The sequence below is a fragment of the Hypanus sabinus genome, chromosome 19, assembly GCF_030144855.1.
Source record: "Hypanus sabinus isolate sHypSab1 chromosome 19, sHypSab1.hap1, whole genome shotgun sequence".
NCBI classification, from domain to species: domain Eukaryota; kingdom Metazoa; phylum Chordata; class Chondrichthyes; order Myliobatiformes; family Dasyatidae; genus Hypanus; species Hypanus sabinus.
Window position 1 is genome coordinate 11,897,229 of NC_082724.1, and position 22,647 is coordinate 11,919,875.

The 22,647-nt window shown below is 43.9% G+C and overlaps 2 protein-coding genes across 5 annotated transcripts in view; one reads left to right on the forward strand and one right to left on the reverse strand.

Annotated features, from left to right (window-relative positions):
• The window catches only part of sema3b (sema domain, immunoglobulin domain (Ig), short basic domain, secreted, (semaphorin) 3B), a 229,612-nt gene extending 214,189 nt beyond the window's left edge, over positions 1 to 15,423 (reverse strand). Inside the window, exon 1 of one of the 4 annotated variants that reach the window (XM_059944009.1) lies at positions 15,233 to 15,423. The gene's annotated coding sequence lies outside the window, so the exon portion shown is untranslated. The other 3 variants (XM_059944014.1, XM_059944011.1, XM_059944010.1) reach the window with 3 other exon arrangements.
• LOC132378146 (uncharacterized) lies at positions 13,668 to 20,517 on the forward strand. Its single transcript, XM_059944883.1, has 3 exons — positions 13,668 to 13,747; positions 15,104 to 15,181; positions 18,266 to 20,517. The coding sequence occupies exons 1-3, from the start codon at positions 13,668 to 13,670 to the stop codon at positions 18,771 to 18,773; spliced, it is 666 nt and encodes a 221-aa protein (XP_059800866.1). The 3' UTR covers positions 18,774 to 20,517.
• Positions 20,518 to 22,647: the final 2,130 nt, after the last annotated feature.

Consider the following 22,647-nt stretch of genomic DNA (forward strand, 5'->3'; position numbering starts at 1 on the left):
GGAGCAGATTTGATGCGCTGAGTGGCCTAATTCTGCTCCCACGTTGTTTGGTCTTGGACACGTGGGCCATTAAGTGTCCCTGGCATGCAGGAGAGAGGACATGGAGAGAGTAGAAACTGGGTCAGCACAATTGGGTGCTTGAAATCTGTCAGCCATCAAACACACATCACACTGGCCAAATTTAACATGAGGGCCTAATGACATGTTATGCTTCACCTACCTACAGAAAAAGATATCAATAAACTTGAAGGAATACAGAGAAAATTTACAAGGACATTGCTGACAGTTGTAGACTCCCAGTTTTGGCAAACTCACATCACCAGGTTCAGGAATAGTTACTACCCCTCAACCATCGCGGATAACCTCACTCAGCTTCACTTGCCTCATAACTGAAACGTTCCCACAACCGATATACTCAATTTCAAAGACTTTACATCTCATGTTCTCAATACCTATTGTTTATTTATTTATTATCATTTCTTCTTTTGTATTTGCATAGCTTGTTGGCTTCTGTACTCTGGTTGAACGTCCTAGTTGGGTGTCTTTCATTGATTCTATTATAGTCATTATTCTATTGATTTGTTGAGTATGCCCAGAAGAAAACTAATCTGTGTTGTATATGGTGACATACACGTACTTTGATAATAAAATTTACTTTGAGCTTTGAAGTTTAAAAAGTTTAGGATATTAAAGGGTATCAATAGGCTTTTTGCCCTTCAGTTTTCAGTGAGACTAGACGTAGAGGTCATAGACTTAGGATGAAAGGTAAAATAGAGGAATCTGAGGGGGATGTAGTAATGAGAAGAGGGCATGTCCTGGATGGTGAGGGCCTTTAATAATGGATGCCACCTTCCTGAGGCATCACCTTTTGAAAGTAAACATAGAAACCCTACAGCACAATACAGACCCTTCAGCCCATAAAGTTATGCCGAACATGTCCCTACCTTAGAAATTACTAGGCTTATCCAGAGCCCTCTATTTTTCTAAGCTCCATGTACTTATCCAGGAGTCTCTAAAAGACCCTATTGTATCCGCCTCCACCACCGTTGCCAGCAGCCCATTCCACACACTCAGCATTTTCTGCGTAAAAAACTTAACCGACATCTCCTCTGTACCTGCTCACTAGCACCTTAAACCTGTGTCCTCTTGTGGCAGCTCCCCAATCCAGGCAACATCCTTGTAAATCTCCTCTGCACTTTCTATGGTTTCCTTCCTGTAGTGAGGCAACCAGAAATGAGCACAGTACTCTAAGTGGGGTCTGACCAGGGTCCTATACAGCTGCAGCATTACCTCTCAGCTCCTAAATTCAATTCCACGATTGATGAAGGCCAGTGCGCCTTCTTAACCAGAGTCAACCTGCACAGCTGCTTTGAGTGTCCTTTGGACTCTGACCCCAAGATCCCTCTGATCCTCCACACTGCCAAGAGTCTGACCATATTCTGCCATCATATTTGACCTACCAAAATGAACCACCTCACACTTATCTGGGTTGAACTCCATCTGCCACTTCTCAGCCCAATTTTGCATCCTGTCAATGTCACGCTGTAATCTCTGACAGCCCTCCACACTATCCACAACACCTCCAACGTTTGTGTCATCAGCAAATTTGCTAACCCATCCCTCCACTTCCTCATCCAGGTCATTTACAAAAATCATGAAGAGTAAGGGTCCCAGAACAAATCCCTGAGGTACTCCAGTGGTGACCGACCTCCGTGCAGAATATGACCCGTCTACAACCACTCTTTGCCTTCTGTGGGCAAGCCAGTTCTGGATCCACAAAGCAATGACCTCTTGGATCCCATGCCTCCTTACTTTCCCAGATGATGTCTTTGATGACGGGGAGACGTGTGCCCGCAATGAGCTGGCTGAGTCCACAACCCTCTGCAGCTTTTCTCGATCCTGGGCATTGGAGCCTCCATACCCAGTGGTGGTGCCCTCCACGGTCCATCTGTAGAAATTTGCTGGAGTCTCCCCAACAGCAGTACAGGGGCATGTTCACCAGAAGAACCACAGTTGTTCAAGATGGCAGCTCACCACTGCTTCACAGACCATAAGAGGTAAATATAATTACAGGTGCCAGAGTAGCGTAGCGGTTAGCATGAAGCTACTACAGCTTGGGCCAAGATTCAGAGTTCAAGTCCATTAGCAAGAAGTTTACATATCCTTCTAGTGAGTGCATGGGTTTTCTCCAGGTGCTCTGGTTTCTTAGTAGGTTAATTGGTCATTGTAAATTGTCCTGTGATCAGGCTAGGGTTAATTCCGCAGTTTGCAGGTTGTGTGGCTCTTTCGGGCCAGAAGGGCACGTTCTGCGCTGTATCTCTAAATCGATAACAGTAATGCCCAAATCCATCAATGCATAATCAAACAGAATTGGCACAGGCTGTGCTAGAAGGACAGATAAAAAAAATGCAAGACTTTCCCCTGGGCACTATGGTGGCAAATTAATTGATTGTTTTCAAACTAGCCCATATAGTGCAGAATACAGATTCAACCTCTGTAATCAGCACCCTTGGGAACTGGCTGGTGTCAGAGCACAGAAAATCCAGACAACAGAAATTACCCCGAATAATCTATCTCAGAGCAAAAGCTTTGTTTTTTTTTAAAAATACAGATAATCCCAGGTCACATAAGGGACTTGAGAATTGTCTGTAATCTGAAGTTTCTTTAAATCGGAAACACTGTTGGCTCAGAGTGCAGAAGTTGCATTAATAGCTTAATTGGGATGATCGGTAGCATAGTGGGCAATTAGCACAGAGCCTAACAATGCTAATGGTGACCAATTCATTTTCCACAATGCACACAAATGCTGGAGGAATTCAACACATCAGACAGCATCTATGGAAATGAATAAACAGTCAATAAAGTGTGTGTGTGTGTGTGTGTGTGTGTGTGTGTGTGTGTGTGTGTGTGTGTGTGTGTGTGTGTGTGTGTGTGTGTGTGTGTGTGTGTGTGTGTGTGTGTGTGTGTGTGTGTGTGTGTGTGTGTGTGTGTGTGTGTGTGTGTGTGTGTGTGTGTGTGTGTGTGTGTGTGTGTGTGTGTGTGTGTGTGTGTGTGTGTGTGTGTGTGTGTGTGTGTGTGTGTGTGTGTGTGTTTTACTCTGGATTTCCAGCATCTGCAGAATCTCTTGTGCTTACATTAAGATGTAACAAATGGGGAGGGGAACTATAACCAGATTCGCCCAAGACACAGGTTCCACATCCTAACTAGCGTTAGGCTTTAAAATCCACACTAGAAAGGTACACCACACAGGCAGTAAAGATCAGCATTGCACCAAATCCTGTCTGGTGGATAGGGTTAAAACTACCCCCAGAGTTAAGTGAGCAAGCATCAATTTGCAAAACAGGCTCCCAATGGTGATGGTGGAAGTAGTTAAGGATCATTCAAATGCAAATTAGCTAGATATCCTTCAGAAAATAAATCATTTGAAACCAGCCTGGTAAATGTAAGGAAGAAGTGACTTAGAACATATGGTTCCTGATTCTCTCCACCACTCTTTGTATTGCTCATGCCTGGGTCTGTTTTACACTAACTCACAGGTTGATTGCTCTGATTATCAATGCTGTTGTGGCAATGCACGAGCAGGATGGTTGTCTCTAAAATGGGTTGATTAAGAGCTAATAACTGGGTTCCTGTCAGAAAGGGACACTTCAAAGAAGTTAATGCTGCCATTGCTAACTCCAGATTTGACTAAAGATAATGCTGAACTTATTTTTTGTAAAACAAAATCTCGTTCAGAATCAGGTTTATTAAAACTGACATATGTCGAAATTTGTTGTTTTGAGAAAGTATATTTTGTCCAATTTCAGTGCATTTCAGCCCACTTAGGCAGCTATCCCATTCAGTCGATGGGCAGTTAGTTGCAGCAATAGTTCGAGTTTCATGGAAATATAAACAAGAAAACCTGAGTAACAAATTACGTATTTAAATGAAACACAAAACAAATTAGAACACTACCAATACTACTCCAAGGCTATAAAACTGTGTATTAGTTCCTAATAGTTATCAACAGAGAAATTCATCCAGTGTACAACACCATGTTCTTTTGATTGACTGTAAATAAACAAAATCAGCATAGACACCTGGTGCAGATAATGGACTGCCTGCAATGACTGCATCCTCCAAATCTTTGTTTTCATTGTTACATTCAAGATGATTGTTGATACCTTTAAATTTGTATATATTTAGATATCAATGTATATTTGAAGATTGGCAAACAACCAATGTGCAAAAGACGACAAACTATGCAAATACAAAAACAAATAATAATAAATAAATAATACTGTGAACACAAGTTATACAATCCTTGAAAGTGAGCCCAGAGAAGCGAGAGTGAAATATTATTGGCTTTAGCAAGAAAGGCATTTGTAAGTCAAGGACACTGAGATTAAATCATTGGAATTACAGTGAAAATCAAAAAATGGAACATTTGGAAATCAAGCTTTGCCCGCGTGCGCTTTGAACCTGCTCCCAGTCAACGTGAAAATTTCAGCTCTCCCTGTTCTAACTTGCAGCAACTGCAGTTTGCCAACCAGCCTTCTCTTCACTGACCTGCACTTGCTCCAGGTATGCTAGTACTTCAATTTTTTTTTAAATTCCCAGTATCATGCTCAAATCCCTGCAGGACCTCATCCCTCCCCGTGCCTGTAATTACCTTCCAGCCTCCAAGATATCTGCACTCCAGTCTTTGGCACGTTTAATGATTCCTCCCTTGGCATCCCTCCAACATCTTGAGCTGCAATTCTGGCATTCCCTTCTGAACCTCTCCTCCTTCCTTCACGAGGTTTCAAAAATCTCTCTTTGATCACCTTTTCAGTCACCTACCCTAATATCTCTAGGTCATTGCTGCCAAACTTTATAAAAATTTTCCTATAAACAAACCATCTAGCAGAATTTGGTATGCTCAAATGCACTATTTAAATGCAAATTCCTGATGTTCTTGTCGAGTTTGCTCAGAGGACACTCTCTCCAAAGTCACAAAATATATTTTGAAAAGAAATGTTAAATTTATTAAATTTTAATAAATTTTCAGGCATATTTTCACATATTAAAATTTCAGGATCTGTGGTCAAGGATCAACTTCGTTCACCATATACATTTACACACATTAGGAATTTGCTGTGGTGTGTTGGTGCAACATTATGAAAAATAAATTATCCAAAAATAAAGTTAGAAGTTAAAGTACAGATATAGAACAAAATGTGCATAAATGCTCGCATGTAATTAGAATGTAAACAGCATTACAGCACTTTAAGTGGCTTAAAGTGTTTACAGTGCAGTAACTAGATAGAGGGCAGGAAGGGGACTAACTAGACTGGCTCAAACAAACATGAGGAATTCTGCAGATGCTGGAAATTCAAGCAACACACACAAAATGCTGGTGGAACGCAGCAGGCCAGGCAGCAGCTATAGGGAGAAGCGCTGTCGACGTTTCAGCCCGAGACCTCTTGTCAAGTCTCACAGCTGTTCTGACGAAGGGTCTTGGCCCGAAACGTCAACTCTCCTTCTTCCTATAGATGCTGCCTGGCCTGCTGCATTCCACCGGCATTTTGTGAGTGTGACTAGAATGGCTGATCAGATTAGGGGCACCGTGGCAGTTAGCGCAACAGTATTACAGTTTGGGCCAGAGCTGAGAGTTCAGTTCCAATGCCATCTGCAAGAAGTTTATACATCCTCCCCAAATCAGCATTTAGGAGGGAGACTGAAAATCTGCCTGAGTGGCGTCAAACGGATTATTGATTTCCTGAAACTGAAACAGGAAACTGAAGATCCATGAGCAAGTCTTCATCTGGGGGGTGGGGGGGGGGGGTGAAAATCAGAGGTGGAGAGGGTCAGCAACTTTAAACATGCATGGTATTATCATTTTAGAGGATCTGTCCTGGGCCCATTATCAAGAAAGCACTGTAGTGCCTCTACTTCCTCAGGAGTTTGTGAATATTCGGCATGACATCTAAAACTTTGACAAACCTCTATAGATTTGTGGTAGAGACTATATTGACTGTTGCATCATAGTCTAGTGTGGAAACACCAATGCTGTTGAATGGAAAATCCTACAAAGACGTAATACATTCCAGCCCATCACAGATAAAGGCCACCCCACCATTGAGCACATCTACATAAAATGCTGTCACAGGAAAGCAGCATCCATCATCAGAGACCCCCCATTACACCGGCCGTGCTCTCTTCTCACTGCTACCACCGGTAAGGTGGTACAGGAGCCTCAGGATTCACACCACCCATTTCAGGAACCATTATTAACCCTCAACTGTCTGGTTCTTCGCTGACCTATCTCTGAAATGTTCCCACAGCCTCTGACCTCACTTTCAAGGACTCTTTGTCTCATGTTCCCAATATTTATTGCTCATTTATTATTATTATTTCCCTTTTCTTTTCTTTTCTTTTCTAATTGTACAGTTTATTGTCTTTTGAACTTTGGTTGTTTGCCTTCCTTGTTGGGTGCAGTCTTTTATTGATTCTATTATGGTTATTGGATTTACTGAGTACGTCTGCAAGAAAACAAATCTCAGGTTGTATATGGTGACATCATATGCACTTTGATAAAAAGTTTACTTTGAAGTTTGAACTTTGAGCACATGGGCTTCCTCCAGGTGCTTCAGCCTTCTCCCACAATCAAAGACTTAGCTGTTACAGTAGGTGGATAAATTGTCCAGTGACTAAGCTTGGGATAAATAGGGAAGTTGCTGGGAGCTGCAGCTCATTAGACCGCAGAGGCCCTTCCAGTCTATCACTAAAATAAACAAAAGTTAACTCCCTCAGGGATGAAACTTTAAAGGCAGCATGAGGTTTTCGCTTTAATAGCCCTTTACAGAAGGGAGTTCTGGGAAGAGTCAGTTTGCTGGGCGGGTGATAGCCGCGATGATTTTTGCTCCTTTTTTGCCACAATACTAGTATTTATTGCCCACCTCTAATTTTCCTTAACGTGTTGGTGAGCCACCTACAGACATATAGCTTCTTCAAGTATCGAGCACAAGAGATTCTGCAGATATTGGAAATCCAGAACAGCACATACAAGGTGCTGGTGGAAGTCAGCAGGTCAGGCAGCTTCTATGAAATAATCGACGTCTTGGGCTGAGAGAAGATGTAAGAGGGAGCCAAAGCAGGAAACTGAAGAAGAGGGAAAGGGGAAGGGGGGGAAAATTATTTAAAAAGAAATCAATGTTCATCCTCTTCCCACCTGCCTATCACACCCCCCACCCCCGAAATGCCCCACTCCTTCCCTTTCTCCCATGGTCCAATCTCCTCTCCCAAGGAAACTGCAGAAAGTTGTGAGCTTGGTATCCAGGAGTTCTTCAAAGGAGCAGTGCCTCAAAAATAAGGATTCATCATTAAGGACCTGCATCACACAGCACAAGCCTTTTTCTCATTGCTACCATCAGGGAGGAGGTACAGGAGCCTAAATGCACACAGTCAGTGATTCAGGAACAGCCTCTTCCCCTCTGCCATCTGATGTCTGAATGGACATTGAACCCATGAACGCTACCTCACTACATTTTCTACACTACTTATTTTAAATACTACCTGTAGTTCAGATTTTATGTATTGCTGCCACAAAAACAACAAACTTCACAACATATGCCAGTGATATTCAAATTGATTCTGATAAGGAACTTCTTCTCCAGCACTTAATCTTTTCCACTATCGCCTCCCAGCTTCTTATTTCATCACTACCACCCGCCCCCCACCTCTCCCACCCACCTGACCTCCAAATCACCCATCAGCTTCCAGCTTAAACTCCTTCCTGTTCTCCAACCTTATTCAGGCATCTTCGCACTTCCTTTCCGGACCTGCTGCTGAAGGGTCTCAGCCTGAAACATTGACTGTGTATTCATTTTCACGGATGCTGCCTGACCTACTGAATTCCTCCAGCATTTTGTGTGCATCGTTCTTCAAACACTGCAGTCCTTATTAGCATCCATCCAATTTTAAATGCTAGGCTGGTGAAATACTGCAAAATGAACAATCAACTTGCCACATTATCTTGGTGATGCCCTGAAAGGCTTCTGACGGTATGCCTGAGCTTGGAAACGCAAACTTTGGGCACAAAATGCCCTTATGCATATTAATCATCTGGCTTATATCCCAGGGTAGTTAAGTTGTATTTTCCTCAAGTCCTCTGTCTAAAAAAAAAGGGAAAATCCCTGCTGTTTTATGTCTCCTTGGCAAACCACAGTAGCGTGCAACAAGCTTGATTTAAGGAGGTTATGTAATCAACACTTCGAAAGACAAATGGGGACCCATCCAGTTCGTTCTGTCTGGCACCAGTTGATGCGGTTCCAGCATTCACTTGTCATCAGGAGTGACAGCCAGATGAAAGTTGAAACTGTGCAGGTCAAGATGGTATAGAGCTGCTTGCACTGTGACTGCAGTAGGCCTGGGTGGTGGCTCAATAATAAAGACCAACAATAACTATGTCTTGTTCCCCCCCCCCCCCACCCCCAAACAAAATTAACCTCACCAGTGCTGTTTCGTATACCTGGGTATCGCTGAAGTGAAGGAGTGGCTCCAACCCTACTGCCCCTACTGGTGAGACTCACTGCGTCAGTTTTAATGAGTTAATGTGTTTTACAAGGTCCTGGTGAGGCCTCACTTGGAGTATTGTGAGCAGTTCTGGGCCCCTCATCCAAGAAAGAATGTGCTGACATTGGAGAAGTTTCAAAGGAGGTTCACAAAAATGATTCCAGGATCGCAAGGCTTGTCATATGAGGAGCATTCGATGGCTGTGGGCCTCCACTCACTGGAGTTCAGAAGAATGAGGGAGAGCCTCATTGAAACCTATCGAATGTCAAAAGACCTCACTAGAGTACATTTGGAGAGGATATTTCCTGTTGTGGTGAAATCCAAGACCAGACAACACAGTCTGAGAACAGAGAGACATCAATCTAGAATAGAGGTCAGGAGGAATCTCTCTAGTCACAGCGTGCTGTATCTGTGGAATTTGTTGCCACAAGCAGCTTGGGAGGCCAAGTCATTGGGTATATTTAAGACAGAGTTTGATAGATTCTTAGTTAGTCAGGGCATAAAGGGATATGGAGAGCAGGCAGGAGATTGGGGCTGAGAGGGTAATGGATCAGCCATATTGAAATGTTGGAGCAAACTTGATGGGCCAAATGACCTAATCCTGCTCCTATATCTTATGGTCTAATACACACAAACTGCAGGAGAAACTCACCAGATCAGGCAGCATCTATGGAGAGGAATAAACAATCAACATTTTTCCATCCATCTACCTTCTGCCTCACCTGGTTTCACCTATCACCTGCCAGCTTGTACTCCTCCTTTCCCCCCCCCCCCCACCATCTATTTATTCTGGTTTCTTCCTCCTTCCTTTCCAGTCCTGATGAAAAATCTCAGCCCAATACATCGACTTTTTAAATTCCTTTCCATAGATGCTGCCTGACCTGCTGAGTCCCATCAGCATTTTATGTGTGCTGTTCTGACTTTCCAGCATCTGTGGAATCTTGTGTTCACGAGTTAATAATTGCCACTCGCTGTACTACACAACATCCAGGGCCCCCGAGGGAAAAGCGAGGTTCAAGCTGATAGCTGGAAACTTTCTACACAAGCAGTAATCGGCAGATGATGGACACATGAAGAACTTTTGTGAGATCAGAAGGAGCAGTTTCCAATAGCAGAATGGACAAAAATCAGAAGGCAGAGAACCAGAAGTGAGAAGTGTATGTATGATTACTCTAACCTCAATCTAGGGCCCCTCCTTCCCTTTCTCCTTTGGTCCACTCTCCTCTCTAAACAGCCCTTTACCTTTCCCATACATCACTCCCCTGCTTCTCAATTCATTCTCTCCTCCCCAACCACCTCCCCTCCCCTAAATCTGGCTTCCCTATCAGCATCCTTCTCCTCTTACCTTATTATTCTGATTTCTTCACCCCTCCTATCTAGTCACGCTGAAGGTCTGAAACATTGGTTCTTTATTCCTCTCTTATAGATGCTGCCTTTCCTGCTGAATTCCTCCTGCAATTTGTGCATGTTACTCTGTACAATAGCCCTCTGTGATCAGGAGTGTGATACCCCTAACAGAAGCAGATTCATTATCAACCTTCAAAAGGGAATGGGAGCCCTATGAGAAACAGGATGCGTGTTGAACGAGGGATTGGTACCAATTGGAAAATAAAACTGTTGAAGAACTAATAGTTGCAATGTGGGCTAACTGGCTTCTTTCAGTCCAAGATCTGCATTTACATAGCACCTTACCAGAGCTTCCCAAAGTAGCCTACGGCCAATGAAGTATTCTTGAAGTTTGCCATTTAGGAAATGCAACTGTTAGTTTATGTATAGTATGTCCCATAATGAACAGAAAATCTAGGTTGGTGATAATGATATTGACCCCAAGGGAACTCCCCTCCTCTTCTTCAGATGCACCAGGGGAAAAGTCATACCCAACTCATACATGCTGGCCAAGATGCCCTAGCTAGTCCCACTTAATTAAGATGATCTAGGATTAGCTTTATTTGTCACATGTACAGCAAAACATCAACGCTTGTGTCAAATCATTTTAAGTTTCAATCAAATCACCTTAGATTCTTTGAAACCCCAGCAGGTGCAAGCCTGATTTGACCACCCTCTCTTGACAAGTAAGAGTACCTGTCTACTCCAGTCTCTGGAGTAAAAAAGGAACCAGAATACTGGAAGAACCCAATAGATCAGCAATATCTACAGAGGCAAAAGTCAACATTCTAGGTCAAGATCTGCAGCAGGACTTTAAATCTCACCTCTTGCCAGCAGAGAGTTCTCCTAGCAACCTGTCCTTTGTTCCTAATTCCAATATTTGCAATCTCTTTTGTTTTCATCAACTTTGTAATGAATCTCAGAACTCTTTCCAACACACTAACATCCTAAATAAGGAATAATTTTGTACACAGTACTTCAGTACCATTTTTAGCTGAAACATAACCAGTCTAAATCCATATCCAATTTTCCCAGCAATTAAAATATTGCATTTTCTCTCCTAATTACTTGCTGGACAGGACCAATGGAAGATGTCTCTTGCTTTTCATGGAGTTCTGCGTGCTCTCAAGGAAAGAACACAAGGACCAATCAGCAAGAGAACTGGGCAGTAGATCCAATTTTTGCAGGAAGTCCAATGGGTAGAAAATGAACACTGCCAGTAATGATGACATTCAACACAGTACGTAGTTATAAGCTATAAGACATAGAGAAGAATTAGGCCATTTAGCCCATTGAGTTTTCTCTGCCACTTTTGCCTCCCATTCAAAAGAATTGGAATAAATGTTATCATCTTCCCTTATCCACCTTCCTGGAACTTGAGGAACTGAACGCAGAGGCTTAGATGAGACACAGATCTGATGGATTACCACACAAATGGAGGAACTACCTTTTCAATCAGATCTGTCACCCACCACACGGGCATAAACAGTGCTCTATCACCCATTCAGGAGGGTGGTGGTGGGACACCGGTTACTGTCAATGTTCTGGCCAACCAATATCACCACACAAACACCATCTAGTTTCTCAAGCACGTCCCACCAGCTTTATTCACCACTACTCTGAACTCATAACCTTTTCAAGGACTCTACGCTATGTTACTGGCATTACCTATTTGCTGTTTCTTGTACATACACACGAGACTATTTACAACAAGGACAACTTACAACTAATGTTCTCAGTATTGTTTTGCGTTATATGCATAGTTTGTCTTCTTTTCTACACTGGTTGTTTGTCATTTTGTTATTTATAGTTTTCCATAAAGTTTATTGTATTTCTTTATTTTCCTGTAAATGCCTTCAATAAAATTAATTTCAGGGTAGTATATGGTTACATACACAGACTGTGATAATAAATTTACTTTGAACTTTGTGAACCAGTTATGTAATCATGGCTGCTCAGCCCCAGGCCTCAAATCCATTTCTATATCAGTTCCTCAATCTTCTTTATATTTATTGTTGTCGTCGTTAAATACTCCCAATGACCTAACCTCTGTAACCCTCTAGGTTAGAGAGTTACAGGGAATTGCCACCCTCTGGAAGAAGAAACTTATATGCACCTCAGATTTATGTGGCAGTTCATTATCTTGTAACCAAGTCCTTTGTTCAAAACTGTCCCACTAGCGTAAAGTAAGTTTATCAAAGTACAGACCTGTTACCATATACTACCTTGTGGCTCATTTTCTTCCAGACATGTACAGAGGGAAAAAAAATACAATAGAATTTTATGAAAAAGTATACATAAACAAAGACTGACAAAGAACCAATGTGCAAGAGAAACTGTAAATAAAAAATGAATAGTGAGAACACAAGCTGTAGAGTCCATCGGTTGTAGAATCAGTTCAGAGTTGGGGTGAGTGAAGTTATCTACACTGGTTCAGAAACCTGATGGCTGTAGGGTAATAACTGTTCCTGAACATGGTGGGATATGATCCAAGGCTTCTGTACCTCTTTCCCAGTGGTAGCAGTGAGAAGGGGGCATGGTAGGGGCTTTTAATGACGGATTGTGTTTCCTTGTCTTAGTGCTCCATGTGAATGCCTGTGATGCACTTGGCAGTATCCCCAACTTTCAGTAGATTTTACTGCTCCTGGCATTGATGTTTCTATACCAGCCCATGAAGCAACCAGTTAGGATATTCTCCACTGTTCAACTATAAAAGGTTTTTTTTTTGATGTGCCTCAATCTATAAAAACCTCTAAGAACGTAGAGGCAGAGTTGTTCCTTCTTTGTGAAGACACTTGTGTGCTGGCCCCAGGACAGCTGTGCAGTAGAAACTGCAAACAGTTGAGTGCACATCACACACAACCTCTTTTGGTCCCAGAAAACATCCTACACAGTCAAGAAAGCTCAGTGCTACCTGTATTTTATGAGGAGCCTGACGAGAGCAGGACTTTGTATAGCAATACTCGTGTCAGACGTGCAATAGGGCATCCTAACGAGCTGCATCACTGATGGATGGAATCTGCACTGCCGTGGACAGGAAGGCTCGAAGTCGTCAAAGTTGCCCAACACATCACTGGCACCAGCCTACCTGCTATCAAGGATATACCTACAGAAAAGTGCCAAAAAAAGGGCCAGTTACATCATAAAGGATCCCACACACCCTGCTGGTGGACTGCTGGTCCCACTTCCATTAGGGAGAAGGCTACATAGCATTCGGGTCAGAACCACCAGATGCGAAAACTGACGAAGGGTCTTGGCCCGAAACGTCAACAGTGCTTCTCCCTATAGATGCCACCTGGCCTGCTGCGTTCCACCAGCATTTTGTGTGTGTTGCTTGAATTTCCAGCATCTGCAAATTTCCTCATAGATACTTTTCCCGAGCAGTAAAGCTGATCAACAGTTACTCTCACCAACTCTACCACTACTTTATTATATTCCATCAGTTAGCTTATATACAGCCTAACATCTCTTTATGAACATACAATCTATAAAAGCTATTTATATTTAATGCGTTTTATTATTATGTCCTGTATCATGTGATTCTTTTTGTGCTGCATTGCATCCAGAGTAACAATTACTTTGTTCTCCTTACACTGTGTACAGGAAATGACATTAAATAATCTTCAACCTTGAGATCCTCTGATATGTTCATGCCCATGAATTTAAAACTACCCTCTCTCTCTCTCTCCAGTAGAAACATCTCAACGTCCACCTTCGCTGGATGTCTCTCTGGATTACGTGTTTCAATGAGATTACTCATTTCGAAACGTCAAAAGCATGAGTATTATTACGTCATCCGTGAGAGCACGGCCCTCTCACCCCGAGAGTAAGCTCAGGTCATCAAAATCAGATGGCCTGATCTCTCCCCGCTTCAACGGTCGCGCTGTGTTCCCACCGCTCAAAACCTTTCCCATTGTTCCAGGGCGTCCTGTGATGTGGCAGGCACTATACAAATGCAACTTTTTATTGCTTTGTTCTAGAAGTCGGATACGTAGAACAGTTTAGCACAGTACAGTCCCTTCATCCCACAATGTTGGGCCGACCTTTTTAACCTGTTCCAAAATCAATCTAACCCTTCTCCCCCCCCCAACACAGCCCTCCAGTTTTCTATCATCCATGTGCCTAAGATTTTCTTCAATACCCCCAATGTATCTGTCTTTACCATTACCCCAGCAGAGCGTACCACGCATCCACCGCTCTCTGTGTAAAGAACTTGCCTCTGATACTCCCCCTATAATTTCCCCCAATCACATTAATAAGTTGTATTATTCGTTTCCGCCCTGGGGAAAAGTCCCTGGCTAACGACTCTGTACAAAGCCAGGCAGCAAAACAGTTAATATCCAAAGCAACACACTGGAGGAGCTCTGCAGACCAGGCAGCAAATATGGAAGTGAACAGACATCCATCCGAGACACAAGAACATATACACTCCGCAAACAAATAAACTTTACAAGCAGGCGTTTGAGAACACGCGCTAACGAAGCTACCAGGAACTGTTCAATCGATCATCCGCACCGACGCCTCGCACGTTAAACTGACCCACCGTTCAGCAATGACCTGCATTCGCACCGCACCTTAAATTCGCAGTCGCACGTTAACCCTTCCTTGCATCCGAAAGTCCACAGGTAAAAAATGCATTCGCGTCACTAAGAAGCTAACCTTGCCCAAACGCACTTTCAGGAAGAGATGGAGATGCCCGGCCAGTTAGGCTGGTTAACGAGAGCAGACCTTTCCCCGTGCAGGCTGCTCTCAAATCCGAAGATACCATCGGGGGGGGACAGCCCTGTAGCATGCAGTTTACCTGCCGGTTCCAAATGGGACGCTCCGCAGAAGCGTAGGCACTTTTATTTGCGTCCTACACTCAGTGCACAGATGGTTAACTCAACGAGCGACTGCCCCACTAAACCACGGTACAAGTGTCCCTGTGCATCTCCAACCGGGAGATTCTCTCTCTTTCTCCGCAATACATTTCACGTTGCAACTTTCCAAAGTAGCTGCAGCAAAACTTTCTGATCGTTTGCAAGTGTAGATAAACTTTCTAATTCTTTTGAAGAACTTCTGACCTTGGTCGGATAAGGTTTCTGCACGGGAGCAGGCTCAGATACTTGTACTCGTAAAACGGCAAAAATGTCCTCAACATTGTCATTTAAAAAAAAACAATAATATTCACTCAACTGTACAGACAGACCCATCAATGCTTCTCGCTCAACTCGCCTCCGAGCAAGGTCGTATCGCCACTTAGCGCGGGAGAGGAGGAGAGGTGAATCTTTAGTCTGTGTGGGCAGGGAGAGGGGGAAGGGATCTAACTTGCCTTACTCCGAGAGAGCCTTTCACAAAAAGAGACCCCCACACACGCCGGCGACCGCGGAATCCAGTCTGGTGGTTGCAACCAGCTCCGAAGCTGCCAAATCCTGAGGCGCGGGTCAGAGGCAGAGTCATTAAGAAATTTGGGAGGAAAAAAAAACACACACACACTCACACGCGTACAGAGAAAGATGTAGGAGTGCCTCAGGGAGGGGATGGTCCACTCCGAAGCAATCTCTGCCTTATGACTGGCGAACTTTGAAATCACCTGCCGTCGCTGGAGATTATCAGAGGGTAAATATGCGGGAGGAGAAATGGCCTCATTCATTAACCCCTTCGAGGTGCCCCTGGCTCTGGTCAACAAAGGAATTGGGATTTTTTTTTCTCTGTTTGTGTTCTTCATTACGCCAATCATCAGATTTTTATTTTGCTCTGCGCCTCTTCTACCGAAATAGTGATCGATATCCGCACGGAAATCAAAACATCACCATCTGCCCCGACCCTAGACGACCTCTGTAATCATACAGCCATCTCCAGCTACCGACCCTGGTCAGAGCTAAGATCATTCTCATTGACATATGTCGTGATGTTTTCTGGCACCCGTACAGTTCAAGAAATAAGAGTTACTAGATGTTATATAAATAAATAATGACATTAATAACCCAAAAGTGGATAGCGGGAGAATATTTATGGGCCAGTCCAATCACCTCCCACCCCCTGACCCTTCCACCAGTCCGTTTTTATCAACTCCTCTGCACCCATTGAACCTTCCTCTGGTCAGTCTAATCACCCCCATCCCATGACCCTTCCACTGGTCAGTCTAATCACCCCCATCCCCTGACCCTTCCTCTGGTCAGTCTAATCACCCCCATCCCCTGACCCTTCCTCTGGTCAGTCTAATCACCCCTATCCTCTGACCTTTCCTCTGGTCAGTCTAATCACCCCCATCCCCTGACCCTTCCTCTGGTCAGTCTAACCACCCCCATCCCCTGACCCTTCCTCTGGTCAGTCTAATCACCCCCATCCCCTGACCCTTCCTCTGGTCAGTCTAATCACCCCCATCCCCTGACCCTTCCTCTGGTCAGTCTAATCACCCCCATCCCCTGACTCTTCCTCTGGTCAGTCTAATCACCCCTCTTGCACTGACCATTCCTCTGGTCAGTCTAATCCCCCCCATCCCCTGACCTTTCCTCTGGTCAGTCTAATCACCCACATCCCCTGACCTTTCCTCTGGTCAGTCTAATCCCCCCCATCCCCTGACCTTTCCTCTGGTCAGTCTAATCACCCACATCCCCTGACTTTTCCTCTGGTCAGTCTAATCACCCCCATCCTCTGACCCTTCCTCTGGTCAGTCTAATCACCCCCATCCTCTGACCCTTCCTCTGGTCAGTCTAATCACCCCCATCCCCTGACCCTTCCTCTGGTCAGTCTAACCACCCCCATCCCCTGACCCTTCCTCTGGTCAGTCTAATCACCCCCATCCCCTGACCCTTCCTCTGGTCAGTCTAATCACCCCCATCCCCTGACCCTTCCTCTGGTCAGTCTAATCACCCCCATCCCCTGACTCTTCCTCTGGTCAGTCTAATCACCCCTCTTGCACTGACCATTCCTCTGGTCAGTCTAATCCCCCCCATCCCCTGACCTTTCCTCTGGTCAGTCTAATCACCCCCATCCTCTGACCCTTCCTCTGGTCAGTCTAATCACCCCCATCCCATGACCCTTCCACTGGTCAGTCTAATCACCCCCATCCCCTGACCCTTCCTCTGGTCAGTCTAATCACCCCCATCCCCTGACCCTTCCTCTGGTCAGTCTAATCACCCCTATCCTCTGACCTTTCCTCTGGTCAGTCTAATCACCCCCATCCCCTGACCCTTCCTCTGGTCAGTCTAACCACCCCCATCCCCTGACCCTTCCTCTGGTCAGTCTAATCACCCCCATCCCCTGACCCTTCCTCTGGTCAGTCTAATCACCCCCATCCCCTGACCCTTCCTCTGGTCAGTCTAATCACCCCCATCCCCTGACTCTTCCTCTGGTCAGTCTAATCACCCCTCTTGCACTGACCATTCCTCTGGTCAGTCTAATCCCCCCCATCCCCTGACCTTTCCTCTGGTCAGTCTAATCACCCACATCCCCTGACCTTTCCTCTGGTCAGTCTAATCCCCCCCATCCCCTGACCTTTCCTCTGGTCAGTCTAATCACCCACATCCCCTGACTTTTCCTCTGGTCAGTCTAATCACCCCCATCCTCTGACCCTTCCTCTGGTCAGTCTAATCACCCCCATCCTCTGACCCTTCCTCTGGTCAGTCTAATCACCCCATCCCCTGACCTTTCCTCTGGTCAGTCTAATCCCCCCCATCCCCTGACCCTTCCTCTGGTCAGTCTAATCACCCACATCCCCTGACTTTTCCTCTGGTCAGTCTAATCACCCCCATCCTCTGACCCTTCCTCTGGACAGTCTAATCACCCCATCCCCTGACCTTTCCTCTGGTCAGTCTAATCCCCCCCATCCTCTGACCCTTCCTCTGGTCAGTCTTGTCACCCCACCTACACAGACCCTACCTTTTGTCAATCCAAACACCTCACACCTGCATGACCCTAGCTTCATTTGCTGACCACTGACCACATGTGGAATGTCATGGAGTAATACAGTGTGGAAAAAGGCCATTCAGCCCAGCTCATCCATGCTGACCCATTAACAAGCGGGTGTACAAGTGCACCTAACACAGTGGCCACATACAGTATGTTTGAATGGAAGTGGGAGCACCCCACCAAGCCAAATGAAAGTGCAGAGACATTAGAAGAAACCAGTGTAGTCAGTTACCTCAAAGATTGTAGGTGGGTCCAGAATCTCTTCATACCTGTTGCTCAGCACTGAACAGAAGAGTCTGCTAACTCTTTGTGTTCAGCTCTCTTGGTGGGACTAACAGCCACATAGCACCTTGTCCAAAGATCAGGGCACTATCCCTGAGCTATGGTTAATACCAATGTAGTTTAAACTATGTCCAGTATTTACTGACTTAGAACCTGCTCTTGTTCATAGGCTAAACAATGTAACTGCCCTCACTGAGGGATCAGAGGTGAAAAGGGTGAGCAGATTCAAGTTCCTGGGTGTCAACATCTCTGAAGATCTACCTCAGGCTCAATGTAATGACGCAATTACAAAGAAGGTGCAACAGTGGCTGTATTTCATAAGGAGCTCAAGGAGATTTGGTGTGCGTTCAAAGACTCTTGCAAATTTCTACAGATGCACCACGGAGAGCATTCTAGCCGTTTACATCGTTGTCTGGTACGGAGGAGCCCCTGCACAGGATTGGAGAGAGAAGCAGAAAGTTGTGAGCTCAGCCAGCTCTGTCATGGGCATTGAGAACTTCTTCAAAAGGCGGTGCCTCAAAATTGTGGCATCTGTCACTAAGGACCCCCATCACCCAGAACATGCTCTCTTTTCATTGCTATCATCAGGGAGAAGGTGCAGGAGCCTGAAGATGTACACTCAATATTTCAGGAAGCGTTTCCTCTCCACTGCCATCAGAATTCTGAATGGACAATGAACCTGTGTACACTACCACACCACTCGTTTTCGTCTCTTTTTGCACTTCTTATTTGATTTAATCATATTGTAATTATTGTAATTTTTATTTTTAAATTATGTATTGTATTGTACTGCTGCTGCAAAACCACAAGTTTTATGACATATGCCAATGATATTAAATCTGATTCTAATTCTTATTCCCATCACTATTCATCCACATTGCAAATTTACACTGTAATACCATTTTATTGATTCTGCAATAATGCTTTTTTTTTGCATTTCACTCAGCTTTTCACTTTAGAATATTTTGCTTTCCAAAACATTTTGCGGAACATGTTCAGAGTCATAGAAGAGCACTGCACAAAAACAGACCCTTTGGCTCATCTAGTCCATGCCGAAACCATTTAAGCTGCCTACTCTCATCAACCCGCACTGAAGGAATAGCATTAACATCCATGTACCTATCCAAACTTCTCTTAAGCATAGAAATTGAGCTGGCACGCACACTTGCCCTTGCAGCTCATTCTACATTTTCACATCTCTCTGAGTGAACAAGTTTCCCCTCATGTCCCCCTTAAACTTTTAACCTTTCACCCTTAACCCATAACCTTTAATTGTTGTCCCACCCAACCTCAGCAGAAATAGCCTGCTTGTATCTACCTTGTCTATCCCCCTCATAATTTTGTGTACCTTTATCAAATCTCCACTCAATCTTCTACGTTCCAAGGAAGAAAGCCCTAGCCTATACAGTTTTGCCTTGTATCTCTCCAGTTCCAGCACCATTCTTATAAATTTTCTCTGTACTCCTTCAACTTTATTTACAATTTTCCTGTAGGTAGGAGACCAAAAGTACACACAATACTCCAAATTAGGCCTGTGCAACATCTTATACAACTTCGGTCTAACATCCCATGTCCTGTACTTCCCTCACAAGTTGAGACATCACTGTAATTGGTACTATTAACTGCTGAAAACACTTAAGTCAAGCGGCGTCTTAAGAGAAAGAAATATTTCATTGCTGCCCTTTCCAGTCCTTTTCCAGCTCTTTTGAATTTTATCCCAGATTTCCTACATCTGCAGTGTTTTACTCTACAGAATCACATAGAGTGGTAGGAAGTGAGAAATGATTTGCTTCAGTAAACTAGCAAATAATTTTCAGTCCTCTTCACACCTAGTTCAAATGTTTATTTGATAGAAGTTACTGTGAGGTGCCTTGGGGATGTTTTCATACTTTGAGTGCCATACAAGTGAAAGTTTTTGATGTCACTAAAATAGCCGGCAATGTATTCCAAAGCCCTCACAACCAGCGACAGAGATTTTAATGATGATTTTCTTTTAATCTTTTAGGCAAAGACTAAAAGTAATTGACATAGTAAGGTCCAGCAAGCAGCAAAATTCTGATCAAAGTTCACTGACTCTTTTTCTCTCTCCATAGATGCTGCCTGACCTGTTGAGTATCTCTAGCATTTTCTGTTTCTGTTTCAAATTTCCAATGTCTGCAGTATTTTTGTCATGACCACGGACTCCGTGCCCCTGCCCTCCACCCCCACCCCCCGTAGATGGCTGCATGTCAGGTTGGGCAATTGCACTCATGAATATGCACATTTCAGCTAATTACAATCTCATTATGATGGTATTTAACTCTTTTCATTCAATGGTCTTTTCATTCTTGAGATTTGATGTAAAACGTGCTAATGTTTACGCTCCCTCCATACACTAATACTTGTCCGGGAAAGAAGACTACCACTTCAATTGAAGCTGTAAGGAGCGGTTTGCATTTAGTATTTAGATACTTTTTTCGGCCACAGAGTTGGCATTTAACTTACGGTCTGAGAGTCTTAGCTAATGGTCCTTTGGCTTAGCATTTATTGTTTCCTTTTTCTTTTAAATTCTACAACATTTCTCATTAAAGTCAGTGAACTGTCAACCTGCTTCAGTGTCTCCCTTCGCACTCGGGCCATATTCGAATGTCTGGCAATTTAGTTCAGTCCTGAACAAAGGTCATTGATAGCAATGTTAGCATCCATTCTGAGAGGACTAGAATATAAAAGTGAGGATGAAATCCTTTGTAAGGCATTAGTCAGACCACGTTTTGGGCCCCTTAATGAAGAAAGTATACACCGGTTTTGGAGATAGTCCGGAGGAGGTTCATGAGAGTGATCATAGGATTGAAAAGGCTGATGTATAAGGAACATTTGACTGCTCTGGGCTCGTACACGCTAGAGTTTAGAAGAATGGGGAAAGGGGGATCTCTTTGATACAATAGGGTCTTTTAAAAAAAACTTTAGATTTTTTTCCCAGTTACTTGCTCTGTAAGTTTCTTCAGAAGGCTCTTAGATTGACTTTTACAAGCAGCATCTCCTGTAGCATAAGGTGCCTTTGACTGTGACCTTTGAGAACAAATCTCTATTACACAAATCACTATAATAATCATCATCACTACAACAGTAACTGCAACAGCCAGCAGAAGTTTGTGTCTATACCCCATTTAGATGAAGTTGCCATCTTCATTTGAAGTTCCTTCAGCAACCATAGTAATCCAGATTGGTAGTCACTTTCTTGCATGGATGATCCCAAAGAGCTCAAAAATAGGATGCTCCTTATTGACTACAGCTCAACATTCAATACTATCATCACTTCATAACCAATCAATAAGCTTCAAAACCTTGGCCTCAATAAATCTTTGTGCAATTGGATCCTCGATTTCCTCACTTGCAAACCCTAATCAGTTCAGATTGGCAAAAACACCTCCTCCCTGATCTCCATCAGCACAGGTGCACCACAAAGCTGTGTGCTTGCCCCCCTGCTCTACTCACTTTACACTCATGACTGGGAGGCTAAGCACAGCTCCAATGTCATATTCGAGTTTGCTGACAGCACCATTGTCATAAGTCAAATCAAAGGTGGTGACGAATCAGCGTATAGGAGGGAGATTGAAAATCTGGCTGAGTGGTGCCACAACAACCTATTGCTCAAAGTCAGCAAGACCAAAGAGCTGACTAATGATTTCAGGGGAAGGAAAGTGTTGGACAATAGCCAGTCCCTATCAGAGTTGGAGAGGATTAGCAACTTTAAATTCGTCGGTGTTATCATTTCAGGGGTCCTCTCCTGGGCCCAGCCCATAAGTGCAATTATGAACAGGACACTGCAGCACCTCTACCTCCTTCATTTTTTCATTTTCAGTCTTAAGACTCTTAGATAGGTACATGGAGTTTAGGAAAATAGAGGGCCATGCAGTAGGGAAACTCTAGAGTAGGTTACACGATTGGCACAACATTGTGGGCCGAAGGGCCTGTAATGTACAGTAGATTTTCATGTTCTATGTTCTGTGGAACCTATGGAATGTTAAAAGGCCTAGACACAGTGGATGTGAAGAGGATGCTTCCAATAACGGGGAAGTCTAAGATCAGAGTCTTAGAATAAAGATGATGAGGAATTTCCTTAGCCAGAGTGGTGAATCTGTGGAATTCATTGCCACAGACGGCTATGGAAGCCAAGTCATTGGGTATATTTAATGCAGAGCTTGATTGGTCTTGATTAGTAAGGATGTCAAAGGTTATGGGGAGAAGACAGGAGAATGGGGTTGAGAGGGATAATGAATCAACTATGATCGAATGGCAGTGCAGACTCAAAGATCTAAATGCCCAAATTCTGTCTCATGGTCTTACGATGTAAAACTGACTTTGCCACTCTCCCCACAGATGCTGTCCCCCCAATAAGAGTTTTCAGCTGTCTCTGGTTTCCCGTCAGGTTTCCAGCATTTGTAGTATTCATTAAACTTTAACCACAATATTAACCAACTATTTTGCTCTCCCCTCATCCAGAATAATAGTGATTTTTTTTTCATTAAATTAAAGCCACCCTGTTCTCAGAACCCTCACCCACAGAATTCT

Bases quoted from the DNA above. Each gene is read 5' to 3' on its own strand.
- LOC132378146 (XM_059944883.1), top strand. From the start codon at position 13,668: ATGAGATTACTCATTTCGAAACGTCAAAAGCATGAGTATTATTACGTC. The intron at 13,748-15,103 runs GTAAGCTCAGGT...TCAACTGTACAG, and splicing joins ACGGCCCTCTCACCCCGAGA to ACAGACCCATCAATGCTTCT. The intron at 15,182-18,265 runs GTGAATCTTTAG...TCTTGTTCATAG, and splicing joins AGCGCGGGAGAGGAGGAGAG to GCTAAACAATGTAACTGCCC.